Source organism: Mastigoproctus giganteus, chromosome 10, assembly GCF_048544385.1.
Source record: "Mastigoproctus giganteus isolate SK-2022 chromosome 10, ASM4854438v1, whole genome shotgun sequence".
In the NCBI taxonomy this organism is placed as follows: domain Eukaryota; kingdom Metazoa; phylum Arthropoda; class Arachnida; order Uropygi; family Thelyphonidae; genus Mastigoproctus; species Mastigoproctus giganteus.
The window spans coordinates 158463289-158482867 of record NC_143584.1 but is presented as its reverse complement, the minus strand read 5'-3'; the positions used below and the strand labels follow the sequence as shown (position 1 = coordinate 158482867).

Here is a 19579-nt window from a genome sequence, read left to right as displayed (position 1 = left end):
GCTCAGGACACTGGGTGTGCCAAGCCCATACTCACCAGATGCGCGTCCCCTGTATTGATTACCTAAAACTAAGAATGGCTGAATCTCCAGGTTCCAAGTTGCTGCTTCAGGATTTTATTTGGGAGTTGATCAAACAGGATTTGCTAAAGAACTAGAATCTTCTGAGGTTGATTGGGCTTTGCCTGATTGTAGTACTATTTTTGCTGGGTTTTTTTTTATTTTTTTATTTTTTTTTTGGTTAAGAACTCTGAGTTTACAGAGATGGTTCTGATCTATTTGCATCCCTTTAGTTTTCGTTTACATTGTTTTCTATTGCCCCAATCCTACTGGAAATGCTCCTGCACATACTCTCCTATAATTGAATCTATCTGAACAAATTTCCTTTACTGTGGTCAGTGTAGATGTTAATAACGACCCCTACACTGTAATTTGTAAAGTGGAGCTTTGGTTGCCAGAGTACTAGATATGGGAGAAATAAGAGTAGGGGATTTCTAAGACATTTATAAGCATTTTGGTTGTTCTTAAAAATCTAGTTATTATATTGTGCTTTCTGGTAATTTTTGATATTTGTTCACTTATTGAGACTGGTTCTTCCAGAGAATCCAGAAAGTCCACTGGTATTTGAAAATGACTGGATGCAGGGAATAACTTTGATATCATATATTTGGATGTTAGAAAAGCTTTTGATACTGCTGCACATGGAAGATTTCTGCACAAATTGGAGCAGTGTAGCACTGGAGGAAAATTGCTGCTACGGATAAAGGGATGGTTGAGTGGGAGAAGACAGAGTGGTAATCAATGGACACTGCTCTTCATGGACTAATGTTATTAGTGGAGTCCCTCAGGGTTCAGTGTTGGGTCCACTGTTGTTTTCTGTATTTATTAATGATACTGATGATGGTATATTGCAGATGATATGAAGGTTGGCAGGGTTGTTAATGACAGTACACTGCTGCAACAGGATCTAGAAAAGTTGAGCAGATGGGCTGAGAGGTAGCAAATGAAGTTTAACATTGACAAATGTAAAGTACTGCATATGAGAAGCAGTAACCCCAGAGTAACATATCAACTATGTGGTACTACACCGACAGTGGTAGAGAATGAAGAAGAGATGAGGGTAATTGTGCAGGCAGATATGAAGTTCTCTGAGCAGTGCAGACAGTCTGCAAGACTGCTCATGGTGTCTTGTCAATGATATACAGGAATTTTTCTAGCACATAAGGAGGGCCTCCGTAGCCGAGTGGGCAGGAGCGGGAGTGCAGTAGCACACGCTCTTTGAGTTGACCAGGGTTCAAGCCCCTGACTGCTGAATACAGTCGATCTGCCAACCCGCACTGGACCAGCATGGCAGATTATGGTCCATTTCCCTCAGCATGAATTGTTGAGGAGGCTTCCATCCTGGGTTGTGAGGCAGTGGGTTGATAATGGCTGCACTTTACTTTTTTTACTTTTTTATCCCCTTATATAAGGCAGTGGTCAGGCCACAACTTGAGTATTGTATACAGGTCCGGAGGCCTCATTTTAGAAAGAATGTAGAGCTGCTGGAGTGAGTGCAGAGAAGGGCAACAAGATTAGTGAATGGAACAAAGGATTGCTCTTACGAAGAAAGGCTTAAGTTTTGCAAATTACATTGTCTGGAGACTAGGCACACTTGCGGAGTGATCTGATTGAGGTGTATAAAGCCTTGAATGGTTTGAGCATGCTTAATGCTGATGGGATTCTTCCTCTGGCTCAGAACAATCGCGTGAGAGGGCATAAATTCAAATTGTGAAAAGACAGTTGTAGGATAGATGTGCGGAAGTTTGCCTTTAGCCAGCATGTGGTTGATTGCTGGAACAAACATTTGGAGCGAGTGGATGGGTGAAATTAGATTAGTTGGTTTTTTTTTTTGCTGATGCTATATAAACTTGCTTTCTTGCATCATGTGCCTTTACTAAAATATAAAGATCTATAAAGAAAATTATCAAGAACCAGAGTACTAGATTTTGGAGACAAAAGAGTAGGGGATTTCTAAGACATTTATAAGCATTTTGGTTCCTGAAAATCTGGTTATTACATTGTGCTTTCTGGTAATTTTTTATATTTGTTCACTTATTGAGGCTGGTTCTTCAGAGAATCCAGAAAGTCCACTGTTATTTGGAAATATAAAGATCTATAAAGAAAATTAACAAGTCAGATCAGTAGTCAGTGGTAAGACGCACCCTGCCGAAAACTTAGCAAGTTAGGACTATTATCCCAGCTTTCCCAACCAATGAAAGAACAGTCTTCTTTGATGTAGACAATATGTTCACAAATATCTTGGAGGAAGTGAGGACCGTGGATGGTTTTCACTTTCTACAACAGGATATTTGTACACATTGTCCATGACAAAGGAGCCTAGCATGTATTGTTGATTGACCTGAATATTTTGTAAGCATAAGACACTCAAACTTTGGTGCAACCTGAAGTCACACATTTTTGATCAAGCTAAAAGCAAATTTTCATATTAATACTTAAAATCCTTTCCTTATCCTTGACAACCATTTTAAGCCTATTTTACTTTATGATATTACCTGCAAATCACAATTTTAATGCAAAAATTCTCAAAATCTTCCTTAAATTTCAAGATAGTGTTTGTAGGCCAGCCACTAGATAGTTCAGAGGATCAGTTAGCATTCAATCTTGCTGCCTCTACTGTACCAGACAGTGATTGAAGGGAGTCAGTGTGTGTGTGTGTGTGTGTGTGTGTGTGTGCATGCGCGTGCGTGCGTGCACGTGTGTGTGGTTGGCATCGTCAAGGCCATGTTATGTCAAGGAGCAGGGTATATTCTTGATGTGTGTATGCTATATATCCAAAAACTTCATTGCTTCATATAAAATGTCTCTCACCCCCAACCATTTCTTACTATTGAATACACGATGAATAGTTAAACTAATAGAACAAACTTGTCTAAACCACCCAAACACTTCCATATTCATTTCACAAATATACTTAGTCACAGTTCCAATCTCAATGATGTCCATTTCTCCTACAGTCTGGCAAACTCCACTGACTTTTTCTAACAGAATTCCAATTACTGTCAGATTCAACCACTGCTCATCTCAGTTATCCTAATTATTCACTATACAATTACTTTTATTTCAAAGGTGGTACTTGTGCATATGCCATTGTCATAGACTTAGTAATTTGGAATATCCTCTTTTTATCCTCTTCAAATTCACCTGTTGTTGTTTTTATTGGGGGTTTTACAGTACAGCAGCAGTTAAAGGCCATTATGTGCCAAACAATGGTAGTCATCTGTTGACTCTATCAATCTCCCACTTCCACTAATCACTTGGAACTCTTTGCCTTCTTTTCTTTGGAACTCAATTTTATCCAGTCTTTCTTAAGTGAGGTAATTTTCACTGAAAATTTTGATGTTCATAACTCCAGTTGGCTTCAGTTTTCTAGACACACGGATCCAGCTGGTTGAGATTCTGAAGCTTTTGTAATTACTAATGACTTCGCACAGATTGTTCGTTTACTTACTATACTAGACCATCCTAATCACAGTCAACACACTTGATCTTTTTCTCACAAACAACCCTTCTAAGTACAGTTCAGGTGAGTGGTCCTCAGATCACAATTTTATGATGGTCTCTTCTCAAACGGAGCCTTCTTCTCATGGCCATTCTCAGCCACATGTTGTTTGGCATTACAAGAATGCAAAATGGGATGATCTGCAAGATTTCTATTCTTCTTTTCCTTGATCACAATCTTCAACTGGTGCATAGTACTATAGATTCTAATTCCTTTCATATTTGGGATTTTCATAATAATAAAAAAGAATGCTTAGCAAAAATCAGATCAAGAATATTGTACCCCTGTGAGGTATCTTGAACATGTTGATATGTCCAGAACAAGTGCAAATAAACAGATCTGACATAAGATATTCAGATATGAATATACATACTTTTATAAATTAATATGTACTTCATTTAATCTCAAAGAAATAAAATATGAATATTATAAATAAATAAAAAATGCTTCATACCTAAATTAGTGGGACGATTTGTCCAAATTTCATTAAAACAAGCATCTTCCCCAAAAATCAAAGTGTACCCCCACACTTTGGGAACCTCTGCTCTAGAAAGTAAGCCCTCCATGATAATACATTTGTTTGGGTTTATAGTTCAACCCAATTTCACATTTTTTTCCCCATCACTTACACTAGTCTAACTCAGTATCTTCACAGTTTTCATTTTTTCTCCTCTGTCACATATGCCCTTAAGTTCTTTCCATTTATTGTATCTTTTTTCCTGAAGGTTGTAGCAAATCACTAAATAAGGGAAGTAAATAATAATGCCAGCTGTTGCTGACTGGATTAGGAATGTCATACTACTTCTTTCATTGCCAAAAACAACTATACAGGGTGTCTCAAAAATATTGGTACAAACATTTAGGGGAAGTAGGTAACATCTAAAGGAATGCAAATCGCATAGGAACCCATAACAGGAAATGTCACGGGAAAGTAGTAGCAGGGGCACAAGAAGCAGAAATGACACAAGACAGTAATTAGTGGCAAACATTTATTTGACATAATATTAACAATGGAGTACGAGATGGATGCATTTCATGATGTTACAACAGATGCTCGAAGATTTCACCATGAGACACGATGCATGCGTGACACCGACGCAGCATGGATTGGCGGACATGGTTGAACACAGCTGGAGTTTCTTTGACAGTAGCAGCAGCGCATATGAGTCTCGCCACAAGATCCATTTCCGTCTCCACAGGCGATTCATACACGATAGATTTGAGGCCCCCCCCATAGAAAGAAATCAAGGCTCGATAAATCAGGTGAGCGTGGGGACCAGACAACGGGTCCACCACGGCCAATCCATCGATGCCCAAAACGCCTATTCAAATGGTCACGAACTCACCTTCCATAATGGGCAGGCGCCCCGTCATGTTAAAACCAAATGTTGCATCACACTTTTGCTGGAACATCGTCAAGTAACCCTGGTAGAACTTGTTCAAGAAAGATCCAATATTTAGCGGAGTTCATGCGGGATGGTAACAGGTATGGGGCGACTAAGCAGTCACCGACCATACCTGCACACACATTTATTGCGAAGCGATGTTGTGCCGCATGGGGGCACACACCGTGTGGGTTGTCGTGTGCCCACACATAAGCATTGTGCTGATTGAATAAGCCTTCCCGAGTGAAATAAGCCTCATCCGTTAACAAAACATAGGCTGGAAAATTCAAGTCTTGAACACTTTCTTGGAGAAACCATTGCGCAAAAGCCACACGTGCAGGATGATCTTGGGGGAGCAGTAACTGAACCCTTTGGAGATGAAAGGGGTGTAAGGAATCGGCGTTCCAGGCATGCTGTACACTGCAACGAAACACTCCTAAGGCAGAGGCAACGGCACGTGTGCTGGTAGTAGGATTATTCTGGATGGCATTCAACACACTTTTTTCCATGGCGGGAGTTCGTGTCGAACGTGGTCTGCCTGCACTACTCCTGTTACCTCTAAATGACCCATAATCGCACAAATTTTGATGCACACGCGCAAACAAACGGTGGTCTGGTACATGTCTGTTTGGGAAGCGTTCTCCATAAATTCGTTGAGCGGCTCCTCCATTGCCCTCTGCTAATCCATACGCTAGGTGCATGTCTGCCAGCTCACAGTTCGTATATCGATGCATGCTCTTCTTGCGGCGACTACTGCTTGAATGAGTAAACCAGAAATTTTCTCTCTCGCAAACTGATGAACAGCGCTGTCTACCGACTTACAGTGACGTTTCTGGTTATAGATTCCTATGCGATTCACATTCCTTTAGATGTTACCCCTAAACTTTTGTACTAATATTTTTGAGACATCTCTTGGGGTGAGATTTTAAGTGTGTGTGCGCGCGCGTGCGTGCTTGCTTGCATGCATGCATGCTATGGATATTTAGTGGTGCATAAGATGCAGTGGTTATGGTATGCCTAAAGTATAAAAGACTTGTGCTGAACTAAAATGTTTTTCCTAAAACATTCTTGCACCTGGACACCATGATGGGAAGAACCACTGTTGTAGTGGAAATAAAGATGATTCGTGCAATGTGGGCATTTGTGCTGCAAAGCCTGGAGCAATTTCTCCTTCAGTGCCATTACACATTACCTGTGAGGATAAAAAAAATCAGTATTCCAAATAATTGCAACCTTCATTTTCTTTGCACCTGGAATAACACTAAATTCTTTTGGTGGTGATGAATTAATATGTTTGCACTGGACAAAGTGATGTTCTGTCTCCAGATTGTACAGGAACCATGTCACATCACAGTGATAACTATGGGGTAAGAAAGCACCATTTCATCACAGAATCTTGCATAAGCATCAGATATGTTATGAAGCCATTTTCACCAAGTCACACAATTTCACTCAGAGTGATGCCACCTTATGGAGGAACACTTCAAACAACCAGTTATATAAGCGATGACATTCATATTATTAACATGTTTGTAAAGTATAAATTAGGAGACTGCTTTTGTTATTGGGTTTCAGGTGTATCAGCAGCTTAGACCAGATTGTGGTGTATATATTAAGTCTGTAAATTGCATGCATTGATTTGCCTATTCGCTGGAAAAAAAAAAAAAAAAAAAAATTCAGAAGAAAAACCCATGCATGCTTGAGACCAACTTCCTCAGCCACACTGTGGCAAAATTACATAAAAATTCCTTGCATCATTGACAGGGTTTGAACTCAAGACTTTTCCACCTGATATGGAGAACTAAATTTGTTTCTTTTATAAATATCAAAATGATTGTCTGTTTTAAGTATTATGGGGTGAAGTAAGTATTTATTTTTTTTTCTAAGAGCTAATTATTTGAAACAATCATAAACAAATAATTTTTAATATGAAACACTTTATATATTTACATTTTATTTATAAAAAATCCATTTTTAAAGGTCACATTTGAAAAATTCTATTATTTTTCATTCGTTTAATAGCACTGGGTTTTAAAGCTGCATCTTCAGCCTCAAGAGCTAACCTCCTTTTACTGACATCTGAATTCTCTATCACTTTCTCTATTATCTTCTTCTTTGAATATGAACTGTGTTCCTCATTTTTGTTGCAACGTTCTGTTTTTGTGGCAGATGAATATGCCTACAAAACATTATGCATGTTACTAATAAATGTGAAACAATATTCCATTATTATTTAAATATACATTGATACTATGTTAAAACCGAAAAACTATTTTAAAAGTAATCCAAGGCAAGTCAATAAATAATTATTTACCTTATCGCATATCCTAATTTCAATGATCCTTTTGCGAGACAACTATAGTGATATATGGAGTGCACACTGTATCGATGGAGATGACAATATTTCTGGTGGATATGATTTTGCAGGGTTTAAAGCACAGAAACAGAATATTAGCTAGTAAATGGCACCATCTTTGCTTTCTTTGCCACTGAGAAAGTTAGAGCTCTTCTACACAAAGCTACGCTGTTCACTCATTGGATCATAGCAGAGCATGCTGGTCTCACGTGCTATTATAAATTTGTTCATGAAGTCTTCACCTCCAGCAATTATTTTCTCCATTTTCAAACAGACCTCAACATGTAAATAAGGAGTACATTATACAACAGAGTATTCTGAAAGGAATCAGGAACAATTACAAACAGTCATTCTTTAGATTACACCAGGGTTAAGTCAGGTCCCTCAAGTTTCTCTGCTAGTGCTACTCGCTACTCTTATTTCTTGAATGATACACATCCAAAATTTGCCACATTACAAGCAGGCTACTGTGGTATTATTACAGAGTCATTTCAAAATTTATCTTGTCCACAGAGCAGGTATCTTCCTGCTGATTGCATTGCTTGAGTATTTAATGATTTCTAAGTAAATTCTTATTAACAGTATAGCCTCCTGGAATAAATTATGCCTTAATAATTAAAAAATAAAAAATTTTAGCAGAAATTTATTGCTCGACCTGGGTGATTTCTATTCAGAGGATTCATATTTTGTTTGCCGGTCATAAAGACAACACTATTTCAACTCCTGTCAGTATTATTTTCCAAAATACCAAATCACAAATTCCAACTAGTTTTTTCGAAAGTTAAACTCTTATCATCTAATCTACTGTTGAAAAAAAAAAAAAAAAAAAAAAAAAAAAAGAAGGTATAATTTCTTGTTTAAAATATCAGGCATGACAACTTGGTAAGTACCATGTGATATTCAAACATGAGAGGTTGTATCTTCAATTCTTATTTGATAGTTGGCCCAAATAATGCTTCAAATGCAAGGTCTCCTACAAGGTAGGAGACCTTGCATTTGTATCTTTAACACATTAGTAAGCATGTATATCTGCAGTGTGTTAAGGTAGCCATTTAAAAAAAAAAAAAAAAACCTCTTTCATAGTGATGAGAATGACAATTTTAGTATTCCTCAATTATCAAGTTTCCTTTCTGCATCATTAATTTTTTCGTTAATGAAAAGGGTTGGTCATAAACAAAGTAATAAATTTTTATTAAACCTAATGTATGCAATCCTTAAAAATATGAATGTAAAATTAGCAGGGTCTTTCTATCCAATTCTGTAGCATGCTATTATCACGTCTTAGGAGCAGCTTGAATTGTTGATGTGTACTGGTTTAAGTAAACAATATGAATGCCAATACTAGAGAATGTAGATGTTTTGTTTTCAGAAGTGAAAATGAGAAGTGCTGGCGTAAACAACTTCAAAGCCAATTATGATGCATTAATTTCATTTTCACACTGCTGCTGCTCTCCACTAATCTTAGTGGTGTGAGTTCAAACAAAAAACAAATGTGCATGCCCTTATGGTGTTATTTCAAAAATATATTTTTAATTTTTCCCTGCCCATTTAAGTTAAAAATAAGTCGCTTCATGGACAACATGAAGTGACTCTTATCATTACAGTACATTTGTCTGACAGAGTTTACATGTCTGCTGAACTTTTAATGACATCATGCCTATCTCTGAAGTGCTTGTACCATTCAAATATTCATATATAAGAGGCAGTCAATTAGTATTTACATTAGAAATATTTGAGTTAGGGATCTGATCTCTCTCTCACTCACTCTCTCTCTCTTTCTCATGCGCGCACACTATTTCTTCAATTGCAATACAAAGAAGCTAAAAAAAAATCCACAAGGAGATGAAATCTGTATATGGGGAGGATTACTGATAACATTAAGAAAAATTGGAAAAGAGAATCCAAGCATGGGCAAAACAGTGTGTGTAATGACCAAAGAGAGAAAAGATCCATCTCAGCCACACACGTTGCCATTATGGCTAAAGTGAAGCAGCTAGTCCTTGAAGACAATTATAAATTTTATAGCAAATGAAATGAACATTAGCCGAAGAAGAACATTAGAAGAAGAATCCCATCCATTTGCACCGTAATGCATGAATTCCTGCACATGTCTAAGTTGGCAACTTGAAGGATTCTGAGATTCACTTCCTCATAAGTCCCACAGGAAAGAATGTGCACCATAACTGTTGGAGCTTTGTAGAACATTGATTTTTTTTGACCGAATTGTGATGAAGGATGAATGCTGGGTACATCACTAAGACCTAGAAACAAAACAGATAAACAAACAATGGAAACATTCATCTTCACCAACCCACTCCCCAAAAAATCTAGGTTCAACACAACCTTACTGTCTGCCAATAAGATCACATTATCAGTTTTCTATAACCTTAAAGGTATCATAGTTACAAATTATCTCCCAAAAGGCAACAGCATCACTTGGGAGTACTACAGAAACCTCCTGGAAAAGTTGAGGATATCAAGTCAAAGAGATGCAGGAAGCTATCCGAAGCAAGCAAGCCTATAACAGCACAAGCCCAAAATAATAATAATAATAATAAAAAAAAACATTTCACCTATTCATTCCTTCCAATAGTTTGTCTGGTTCTTCCTTGAATTTATTTAAACTATCAACTTCCATAACAACATATGGAAGTTTGTTTCAATAATCAACTGTCTATTGATTAAAGGCAAACTTCCAAACCGTCCTTCAATTTGAATTTCTGAGCAAGAAGAATCCCATCCGCATTCAGCTTGCTCAATCCATTTAAAGCCTTAAACACCTCAATCAGATCACCTTGTGGGTGCCTAGTCTCCAGATGCTGCAACTTGCAAAACTGAAGCTTTCCTCAGTAAGAGCACCCCCTTTATTCAGCTCACCAATCTTGTTGTCCTTTGTACTTGCAGCAGCTCCACATCCTTCCTGAAATGAGGCCTCCAGACCTGTATGCAGTACTCAAGGTGTGGCCTGACCATTGCCTTATACAAAGGGATAATTACCTCCTTATCCCTGCTAGCAAAGTTCCTGTATATCATTAACAAGACCCCATGAGCTGCTCTGGCAGCCTGGACAAGGAGACACGTAAATAAAATTTTGGAAAGCAATACAAGATCAGATCTTATTAAGTTCACCTGTGACCAGTATGTCACTTCCTTTGGCTCCCTTGCATTATTTGGCCTGGTCAATACTAATTTTCAGTGATATTCATTAGAAATAAATTTCAGTATAGAAAATGATTCATTTCTCATGGATTGAATTGAATGGAATGATGTATTCATTTCAAATGCAAGGTACTGCATATGGATATGCAGAAATTTCAAAATAACATCTGTGTGGTACCACACTCATGACATTGGATAGTGAAAAAGACCTGGGGGGGTAACATCATGCAGTATAAAAAACACAAAAAACTGAGAAGTTAACTGACAACTGAAACTTAGAGACCTTCAGATATGATGTTCTCTAAGCAGTGCAGATGGGCTGCTAAGACATCTCATGAAATTTTGTTAATGATATACAGGAATTTTGTCAGCAGGGATAAAGAAGTGATTGTATAAGGCAATAGTTAACACACATCTCAAGTACTGTATACAGGTCTGGAGGCCTCATCTTAGGAAGGATGTAGATCTGTTGGAACAGGTGCAGGAAGGATTCAGGCCTTGAACAGATTGAGTAAACTTAATGCTGATGGTATTCTGTTGCTTGCACAGACTACATACAAGGTGGCATGAATTTAAACAGAGGTAGGATGATTGCAGGATAGATATGCAGAAATCTGCCTTCAGCCAGTGAGTGGTTGATTGTTGGAACAAACTTCTATATGATGTTGTGAAAGTGCATAGTTTGAATAATCACAAGAAAGAATTAGGCGGACTGTTAGAGGAGATGGGAATTGTTGTTGTTGTCATCCCCCCCCACACTGATGCTGTATAAGCTTGCTTATATTAATATTAATACTAAATGGGTTGAAGGGGCAAAATTGGCACAAAAGAAAAAATTTCTAATGTTTACTTTGTTTCCTTGATGATATTGTATGTTACTTTTTAGAATATATTCTTTTGGTCATGAACTACTTTCAGGAACACATAGTATCCATAAATCAGATTACTATTTCAAAAATTAATGAAGGTTATGTGGAGCAAAAAAAAACCAAAAAAAAAACCCCTACCTTTGTAATTCTTTCTTCTCCAAGCTCTGCAGATGATAAATTAATTGTAGTTTCTGTGACACCACATTCCCTCTGAAGTACTGCAATCACTACTTTTATCTGATTAAATCCAACATAATCTGGTAGCAGATCTTTAATTGGGGTAAGTCTGCTGACATCTATATAGGAAAAAATTATGAATGCAACATTAGCAAATAAAAAAAAAAGGTTTGGACTGCATTGATTAGTGAAATCAATGCATAAGCCTTTTTCATACATGTGGATAAATAGCAATTGTAGCTACATTTAAACATGAAAGTGGGAGGTCTGATTTGGTATGTTTCTTTCAAATTAATAACATTAATAATAATAACTAGGGAGCTTGCCCCCTACTTGCTTTCCTTGCCAACCCAGCTGATGTAGACTCGAATGAGAAAACATTCAAGCCTACATCAGTCCTTTTCACTCTTTTAGCTCGTTCCATCAACACTTCTCCGTTGTCATAAATGTAAATTTAGCCGAGTTGTGGAACGTCTCTAAAGGACATTAAACTCATCGTTCCTTTCACCATGGCACCTTCGTAGGTGGTAGATGACTTTCATCAACCGGTGAAATACCACCACTTTGCTTATTGGAGGCTTGAAGTGGTGAAAGCCATGTTTAGTCTCTAGAGCAAAGTTTCCGGCATCCTCCTCTCCCCATACTTTTCCTTCAACCCATGCACGGTACTAAGTACTATAGGTTTTGATACCTTTTGTGTTTGGGGTTCTCATAAAAAAAAAAAAAAAAAAACCCTCGTATTCGCATTATATAAGGGCCGCTACCACCTTGAAAGTACATGTTTTCGGCATTAAAAGACGTGAAGGCAAAAGATCGTTGTAGACTTGAATGTTTTCTTGGAAGTGTCTCCCTTTTTCCATGTTGCCAAACAACAAAGTCTTTAAAGCATCTGGATAGGTATCTGCAGTTGGCAAACATACCTTCACTCATTGATAACATGAATGTGCGGCTCTTCCAAGTTCGCCGTGAAAAGATAATCTGCCTCAATGCTGACATTCATCTACCATATCACCTAAATAGCAATATGATACATCAGTGGTTTCTTCATTATCAGGATCTTGCGAAGATCTTTGTTATGCCTGAGCTGTTTAACAGTTAGCTGAGTTTCGGCCTGTTCTTTTTGTCCATATTAGCATCCGCTTCCTGTAGCACTGATTTTCCACTTGCTCCGTCGTCATTGAACTTTTTCTATGATTACTTCGTAACCTTTCGGCCTGTTTCTTTTTATATTTCCATGAAGACTCATGATGATGTCATTTTCTCTTGAAATCTGTGATTGCTTAACATAGGTCGTGGCACTGTGTTAATTACTATGTTGGCACATATAATTAGCAAATAAAATGCTACAGTTTCCAGACACACCTGTCAAAATGCACTGATCAATATCTAATCAGGAAATGGCCTTTGTAATGCATGAGCAATATTGTTGCATCATGCATTACATAGGTGAGGCCGACCGGGCTAGCCGGGTGGGTAAAGTACCTGCCTAGCAACCCAAAGGTCGCGGGTTCGAATCCAACCTCGGGCTTGGATCAAAGTACTGCAAAAACCTTGGGAGGTGCATTATGGCCACAGAAGCCGATGCGCCAACAACTACCAAAAAAAAAAAAAAAAACATAGGTCAGAAAGAGCAGGACTAAAATATTTAAAAACTATATCAGGTCCTTTCATCAGCTAATATTACAATGGAACATCAAATGATGCTGGGCATGGTCATGTATTAGACAGTGAACCACATAAGCATGGAGGAACGCTGCCCCTCTATGTTATCAGGCAGTACTAGATGACTCTCATCAACCGGTGAAATACCACCACTTTGCTTATTGGAGGCTTGAAGTGGTGGAACCCATGTTTAGTCTCTAGAGCTAAGTTCTGGTCAACCCTTCCCTATCTCTTCCATCATGCAGTATGATTGATGACTTTTGAGGTTATGATGAACATTGTGGCGAGATCCAATATTCCTAATATTTTGAGGGTACAGCTCTAAAACGGTGTTCGCAGGCCAGCCGCTAGTTAGTACACCGGACCGAACCTATTGGTAACTCTCTAGGAGGCTTCCGGATCAGCTAGTGTATAATCTTGCTACCTCTACTCTGCCAGATAGTGACTGGAGGGAGTCCGAGTAGTGTGTATGTGGGGAGCATTGTCGAAGCCACGCTACGTCAAGGATCTGGGTATATTCTTACGGTATGTACGCCATATCCAAAAATTTCATTACTTCATACAGCATGTCCCACACACTTTTTCTTACTATTGAATACACCATGAATTGTCAAACTAATAGAGCAAGCTTATCTGCAAAAAGATCTAAACCTCCCAAGCACTTCCTAATTCATTTCACAAATATACGTGGTCTCAATTCTAATCTCAACGATGTCCATTTCCACTTGCAGTCTGCCAAACCTCATGTACTTTTTCTGACAGAATCTCAGTTATCGGTTTATTCAACTACTGCTCATCTCAGATGCCCAAATTATTCGCTGTATGATTCCTTTCGCCTCAAGGTGGTACTTGTACATATGTCCGTTCTGATATTCCCTGTCAAAGACTTGGCAATTTGGAATCTCCTCTCTTTGATCTTCTCTGGCTTAAAATCTCTCTACCTCATTGTGTCAAATTCATCTGTTGTCTCTACCATTCTCCCAACTCCACTAATCACTTGGAGCTCTTTGACTTCCTTTCTTTACAACTTGACTTTCTCCAGTCCAACTTACCTATCAGTGAGGTAATTTTCCTTGGTGATTTTAATGTTCACAACTCCAGCTGGCTTCGGTTTTCTAGTCACACCGACCCAGCAGGTCGAGATGCTGAGGCTTTTGCAATTACCAATGACGTTGCACAGATTGTTCATTTACCTAAAAGAATACCGGACAATCCTAATCATACAGTCAATACGCTTGATCTTTTTCTCACAAACAACCCTTCTAAGTACATGGTCGAAGTGAGAGGTCCTTTAGGTACTTCAGATCACAACTTGGTGATTGTCTCTTCTCCAATGGAACCTTTATCTCATGGCTATTCCCAACCTCTTGTTTGGCATTACAAGAATGCAAAATGGGATGACCTTGGTCATCCCATTTTGCATTCTTGGTTTTCCAATAAATTATTGGAAAACCTTGGTTTCCCAATAAATGTGGTAAGGTCACTGTTGAAAAAAAGCCGTGAAATAGGGTTGAATTTGAAAGTGTCTGCAATTCTGCCCAGACATGATAGGAGGGAGTATATGATGAGAGCCTTGTCGATCAATTCGGCCCTGGAAAGATTGTGCAAGGCTCAAGGGGTAGAATTTTTTTCAGCCTGGACTGTACTTGTTAACAGGAGAGATTGGTACTACAGGGATGGGATACACTTAAATAGAAAGGGTGCAAGAATATTTGCTGATGCTATCAAGGCAGTGTTAGGTGTGTCGGAAAACTGCTAGCTTGGGGGGATACAAAGACGAATAGATTAACAGTAGCCACTAGCAGAGGTGAAAGAGATTCTTGCACTGCTTCTATTGAAATGAGCAGAAGCCTGAAAAACAAGATTCAGGATATTTCAGAGACTGCTGGGAGTCATTGCGGTACAAGTAAACACATGGGTTGTGTTAGGGTAGCTAAGAATAGAAATAGGTGCATGTATACTTGCGTGTACACCAATGCTAGGAGTTTAGTAAATAAATTTGATGAATTTGAGGTATTGCTCCAAACATCAAAGGCAGATATTGTTGGGATATCAGAGACTTGGTGTCACACAGATATAAGGAATGCAGAACTGGAATTTGGGGAGTACAACATCTACAGAAAGGATAGACTGGATAGGAAGGGAGGAGGGGTTATGCTTTTAGTTAAGAAATACATAAAATCCAAGGAAGTGAAGCCAGTGGACATCGCTGGACAGTGCAGTGTCGAGTCAGTTTGGTGTGACATAAGCGTTGGGAGATCAAAATTGAGTGTAGGAGTGTGCTATAGGCCTAATGACTCTGATGAGTACAATAAGAAACTGTACAGAAAAATAGAGTGGGCCATCAGAGTCTTATAATGGGGGATTTTAATTTCCCAGATATTGACTGGAATTTGGGGGCTAATCACTCACACACTATCGAGGCTTTTGTGGATTTATCGGATGATTGTTTTCTACATCAGCATGTTCGGGAGGCAACTAGAGGGAGTAATACTCTTGATTTGATTATCAGTAGTGATTCTTCATGCATTAAGAATCTGCAGATAAAGGTACCACTAGGTGGCAGTGATCACAGTGTGCTGAAGTGGGATTTACTCAAAGAGATAACTACCATCAGGGGTAAAGGGAAGGGTTATTGCTTTCGTAAAGGCGACTACGATGGAATGAGACAGTATTTAAATTCTATACAGTGGGACCAACTGATGATGTTATCAACAGCAAATTCAAAATGGGAAGCATTCAAAGAACTTATCTTGGAAGCTACTAGTCTTTACATAACAACTAAGAAATATTGTTCAAGGTTTAGGCCTAAATGGATGTCAGATGAACTAATGAGACATATGGCAGAACAGAAAAATGCATGGGATACACACAAATTAACACGTGACACAGAACCCTATGATAGATACAAGTTGATCTGTAACCAAGTTACAAAGGAGGTTAGGCTGCGAAGGCAGATTACGAGAAATTTTTGGCAAGGGATGCAAAGAAAAACAGCAAAGAGTTCTTTACTTATTTAAACTCTAGAAGGAAGGGGATGAATCAGATTGGTCCACTTGATATCGATGGGTCAACTGTTGATGATCCTGCTCAGGTAGCTAACAAACTAAATGAATATTTGCATCGACATTCACACATGAGGAGTTATTCAGGAAGGGGAATGCCAGAGGTGAACTAAACTCTGGCAGTGAGCTAATTGATTTTGTAATAACTGAGAGGAAAGTGGAGGAGAAATTATTGAAGATAAACACAAGAAAGGCACCCGGGGTGGATGGGATCTATCCAGTTATATTAAAGGAGGCAGCAGAGGAAGTAAGCAAACCCTTAGCCATAATTATGAGAGCTTCCTTGGACTCAGGGGAGGTACCCACAGACTGGAGATGTGCAAATGTGACCCTAATTCACAAAGGAGGATCAAAGGCTGACACAAGTAATTATAGACCTGTAAGTTTAACTTCTGTTCCAGGAAAATTAATGGAGGCACTAGTTAAAGAAGCACTGCAGGATCATTTACAAGACTTCAGTTATAGCTCGGACACAGCATGGTTTTGTTAAGGGGAAGTCTTGCCAGACCAATTTGATTGGTCTGGCAAGACTTCCCCAAGGTAGGATAGACGTGCGGAAATTTGCCTTTAGCCAGCGAGTGGTTGGTTGGTGGAGCAGACTTCCATCCGTTGTCGTGGAAGTTGATAGCCTAAATAACTTTAAGGCTCAGCTGGACAGGTATTTTGAATGAACAGAGGGGTGAAGTGGCAGTGGGTTTTTTTTTTTTTTTTTTGGCTGATGCTGCATAAGGTTGCTTTCTTGCATCAAATGCCTCTACTAATGCTAATGCTAAAAGAATGTTGCATATCATAATTGGCTTGTTTCTAATTCTTCAGTTTCATTTTCTGCCTACACCAAAGCTTGCAACAATTGTAAAGGAGTTATTAATCAGTCCAAACTAGAGTTTGAACAGGCAAAGAGTAGAAAACTTGCTTCTTGCCCTAATGATAGCCGAGCATTCTGGTCTCTTGCCAAAGCTATTGGCCGCAACTTTTGCCCATCTCTGCTCCCACTTCTGTCCAAACCAGATGGTTCTGTTGTAACTCAGCCAAGGATAAAGCTGACCTGCTAGCATCCCATTTTTCTTCCAACTCATGTATTAATGACCTTGGTAAAACAACTCCCACCATTCCCAACACCCTCCATTCAATGCTTCCTGTGGTCTTCCTTCAAAAGGATGTTAGTAGGATTTTGACGTATCTTGATGCTAAGAAAGCTCCAGGTCCCGAAGGTATTTCCAGGTCACAAAAGAGCTGGATGCAGGGAATAACTTTGATATTATATACTTGGATCTTAGAAAGGCTTTTGATACTGTTGCACATGGAAGACTGCTACACAAATTGGAGCAGTGTGACATTGGAGGCAAATTGCTGCTATGGATAAAGGGGTGGTTGAGGGGGAGAAGACAGAGAGTGGTAATCAATGGACACTGCTCATCGTGGACTGATGTTATTAGTGGAGTCCCTCAGGGCTCAGTGTTGGGTCCATTGTTGTTTTCTGTATTTATAAATGATATTGATGATGGTATATCAAGCTTAATGTCCAAGTTTGCAGATGATACAAAGGTTGGCAGGGTTGTCAAGGACACTACTGACACTATGCTGCTGCAACAGGATCTGGAAAGGTTGAGCAGATGGGCTGAGAGGTGGCAAATGAAGTTTAACATTGACAAATGTAAAGTACTACACATGGGAAACAGCAACCCCAGAGCAACGTATCAACTCTGTGGTACTACACTGACAGTGGTAGAGAATGAAAGGGACTTGGGGGTGATTGTGCAGGCAGATATGAAGTTCTCTGAGCAGTGCAGACGGGCTGCAAGAGTAGCTCATGGAGTATTGTCAATGATATACAGGAATTTTTCCAGCAGGGATAAGGAGGTGATTATTCCATTGTATAAGGCAATGGTCAGGCCACACCTAGAGTACTGTATACAGGTCTGGAGGCCTCATTTCAAGAAGGATGTAGAGCTGCTGGAACGAGTACAGAGAAGGGCAACAAGATTAGTGAATGGAACAAAGGGGTGCTCTTACGAAGAAAGGCTTAAGTTTTGCAAATTACAGTGTCTGGAGACTAGGCACCAGCGAGGTGATCTGATAGAGGTGTATAAAGCCTTGAATGGTTTAAGCATGCTCAATGCTGATGGGATTCTTCCTCTAGCTCAGAAAAATCACCTGAGAGGGCATAAATTCAAATTGAGGAAAGACAGATGTAGGATAGACGTGCGGAAATTTGCCTTTAGCCAGCGGGTGGTTGGTTGGTGGAATAGACTGCCATCCCTTGTGGTGGAGGTTGATAGCCTAAATAAGTTTAAGGCTCAGCTGGACAGGTATTTTGAACGAACAGAGGGGTGAAGTGGAAGTGGGTTTTTTTTTGGCTGATGCTGCATAAGCTTGCTTTCTTGCATCAAATGCCTCTACTAATGCTAATGCTAATTTCTCCACTTGTTCTCAAAACCTGTGCTCCTGAACTTACTCCTATTCTTTGCCGCCTTTTTTCACTTTCTTATTCCAAAATGTGTTTTTCCTTCTGCTTGGAAATTTTCTCATATCTAGCCAGTTCCTAAAAAGGGTGACAAATCCCTCCCATCCAATTATTGTCCCATTGCAATTACTTCTACTCTTTCTAAAGTAATGGAGAAATCAATTAACCGCCAACTCTTAAAGTATCTAGAAACCTTCCGTCTGATCAACGATTGCCAGTATGGATTCCGTCAGTGTCGATCCACTGGTGATATTCTGGCTGATGTTACCCATTTATGGACTAATTCAATGGAAAGGTTTGGTGAAACACAAGTAGGTAGATGGTAGATCACTGAGGGTGATGGTAGATGGCTCTCTGTCTTCTAACTTCTCCGCTAATGCCGGTGTCCCCCAAGGTTCAGTTCTTTCCCCCACTCTTTTCCTCTTGTATATTAATGACCTTCTTTCATTGACTGGAAATCCCATACATAGTTTTGCCGATGATAGCACATTGCATTCCACTTTCCATTTTGAGAAATCTTGTCCTGCTCAATCAGCTTCAACTTCTCGAAAATCTGTTACCAATTCCTTAAATGCCGATCTTGAGGTAATTCTCCAGTGGGGCAAAGACAACTTAGTTGATTTCAACCCTTTTAAAACTCAGTATTGTCTTATATCTCGCAAAAAGGATTCTTCTGCTCCTGTGCTTATCTTTAGTGACAATCTGATTTCTAGGCAAAACGATATCTCTTTTGGGGATTATCCTGACTTCTAATCTCTCTCTCTTGGCACAAGCACATTACAAATATTGCTTCCTCTGCATCTAAAAAACTTGGTTTTCTCTTTCGCTCTCGGCGTTACTTTTCTTCCAAACAGCTGCTCACTCTGTTTAAATCGCAAATTTG

At 39.1% G+C, this 19579-nt stretch overlaps 1 protein-coding gene across 1 annotated transcript in view; it reads right to left on the bottom strand.

The window, feature by feature from the left end:
• Positions 1-6853: 6853 nt before the first annotated feature.
• LOC150079408 (bifunctional 3'-5' exonuclease/ATP-dependent helicase WRN-like) overlaps positions 6854-19579 on the bottom strand; it is a 307463-nt gene continuing 294737 nt past the window's right edge. Inside the window, exons 24-25 of the mRNA XM_090384034.1 lie at positions 11467-11624; positions 6854-7123 (exon numbers count right to left, since the gene is read on the bottom strand). Coding sequence (XP_090240160.1) covers positions 6926-7123; positions 11467-11624 — 356 coding nt within the window. The 3' untranslated portion in view covers positions 6854-6925. The remainder of the gene's footprint in view (positions 7124-11466; positions 11625-19579) is intronic.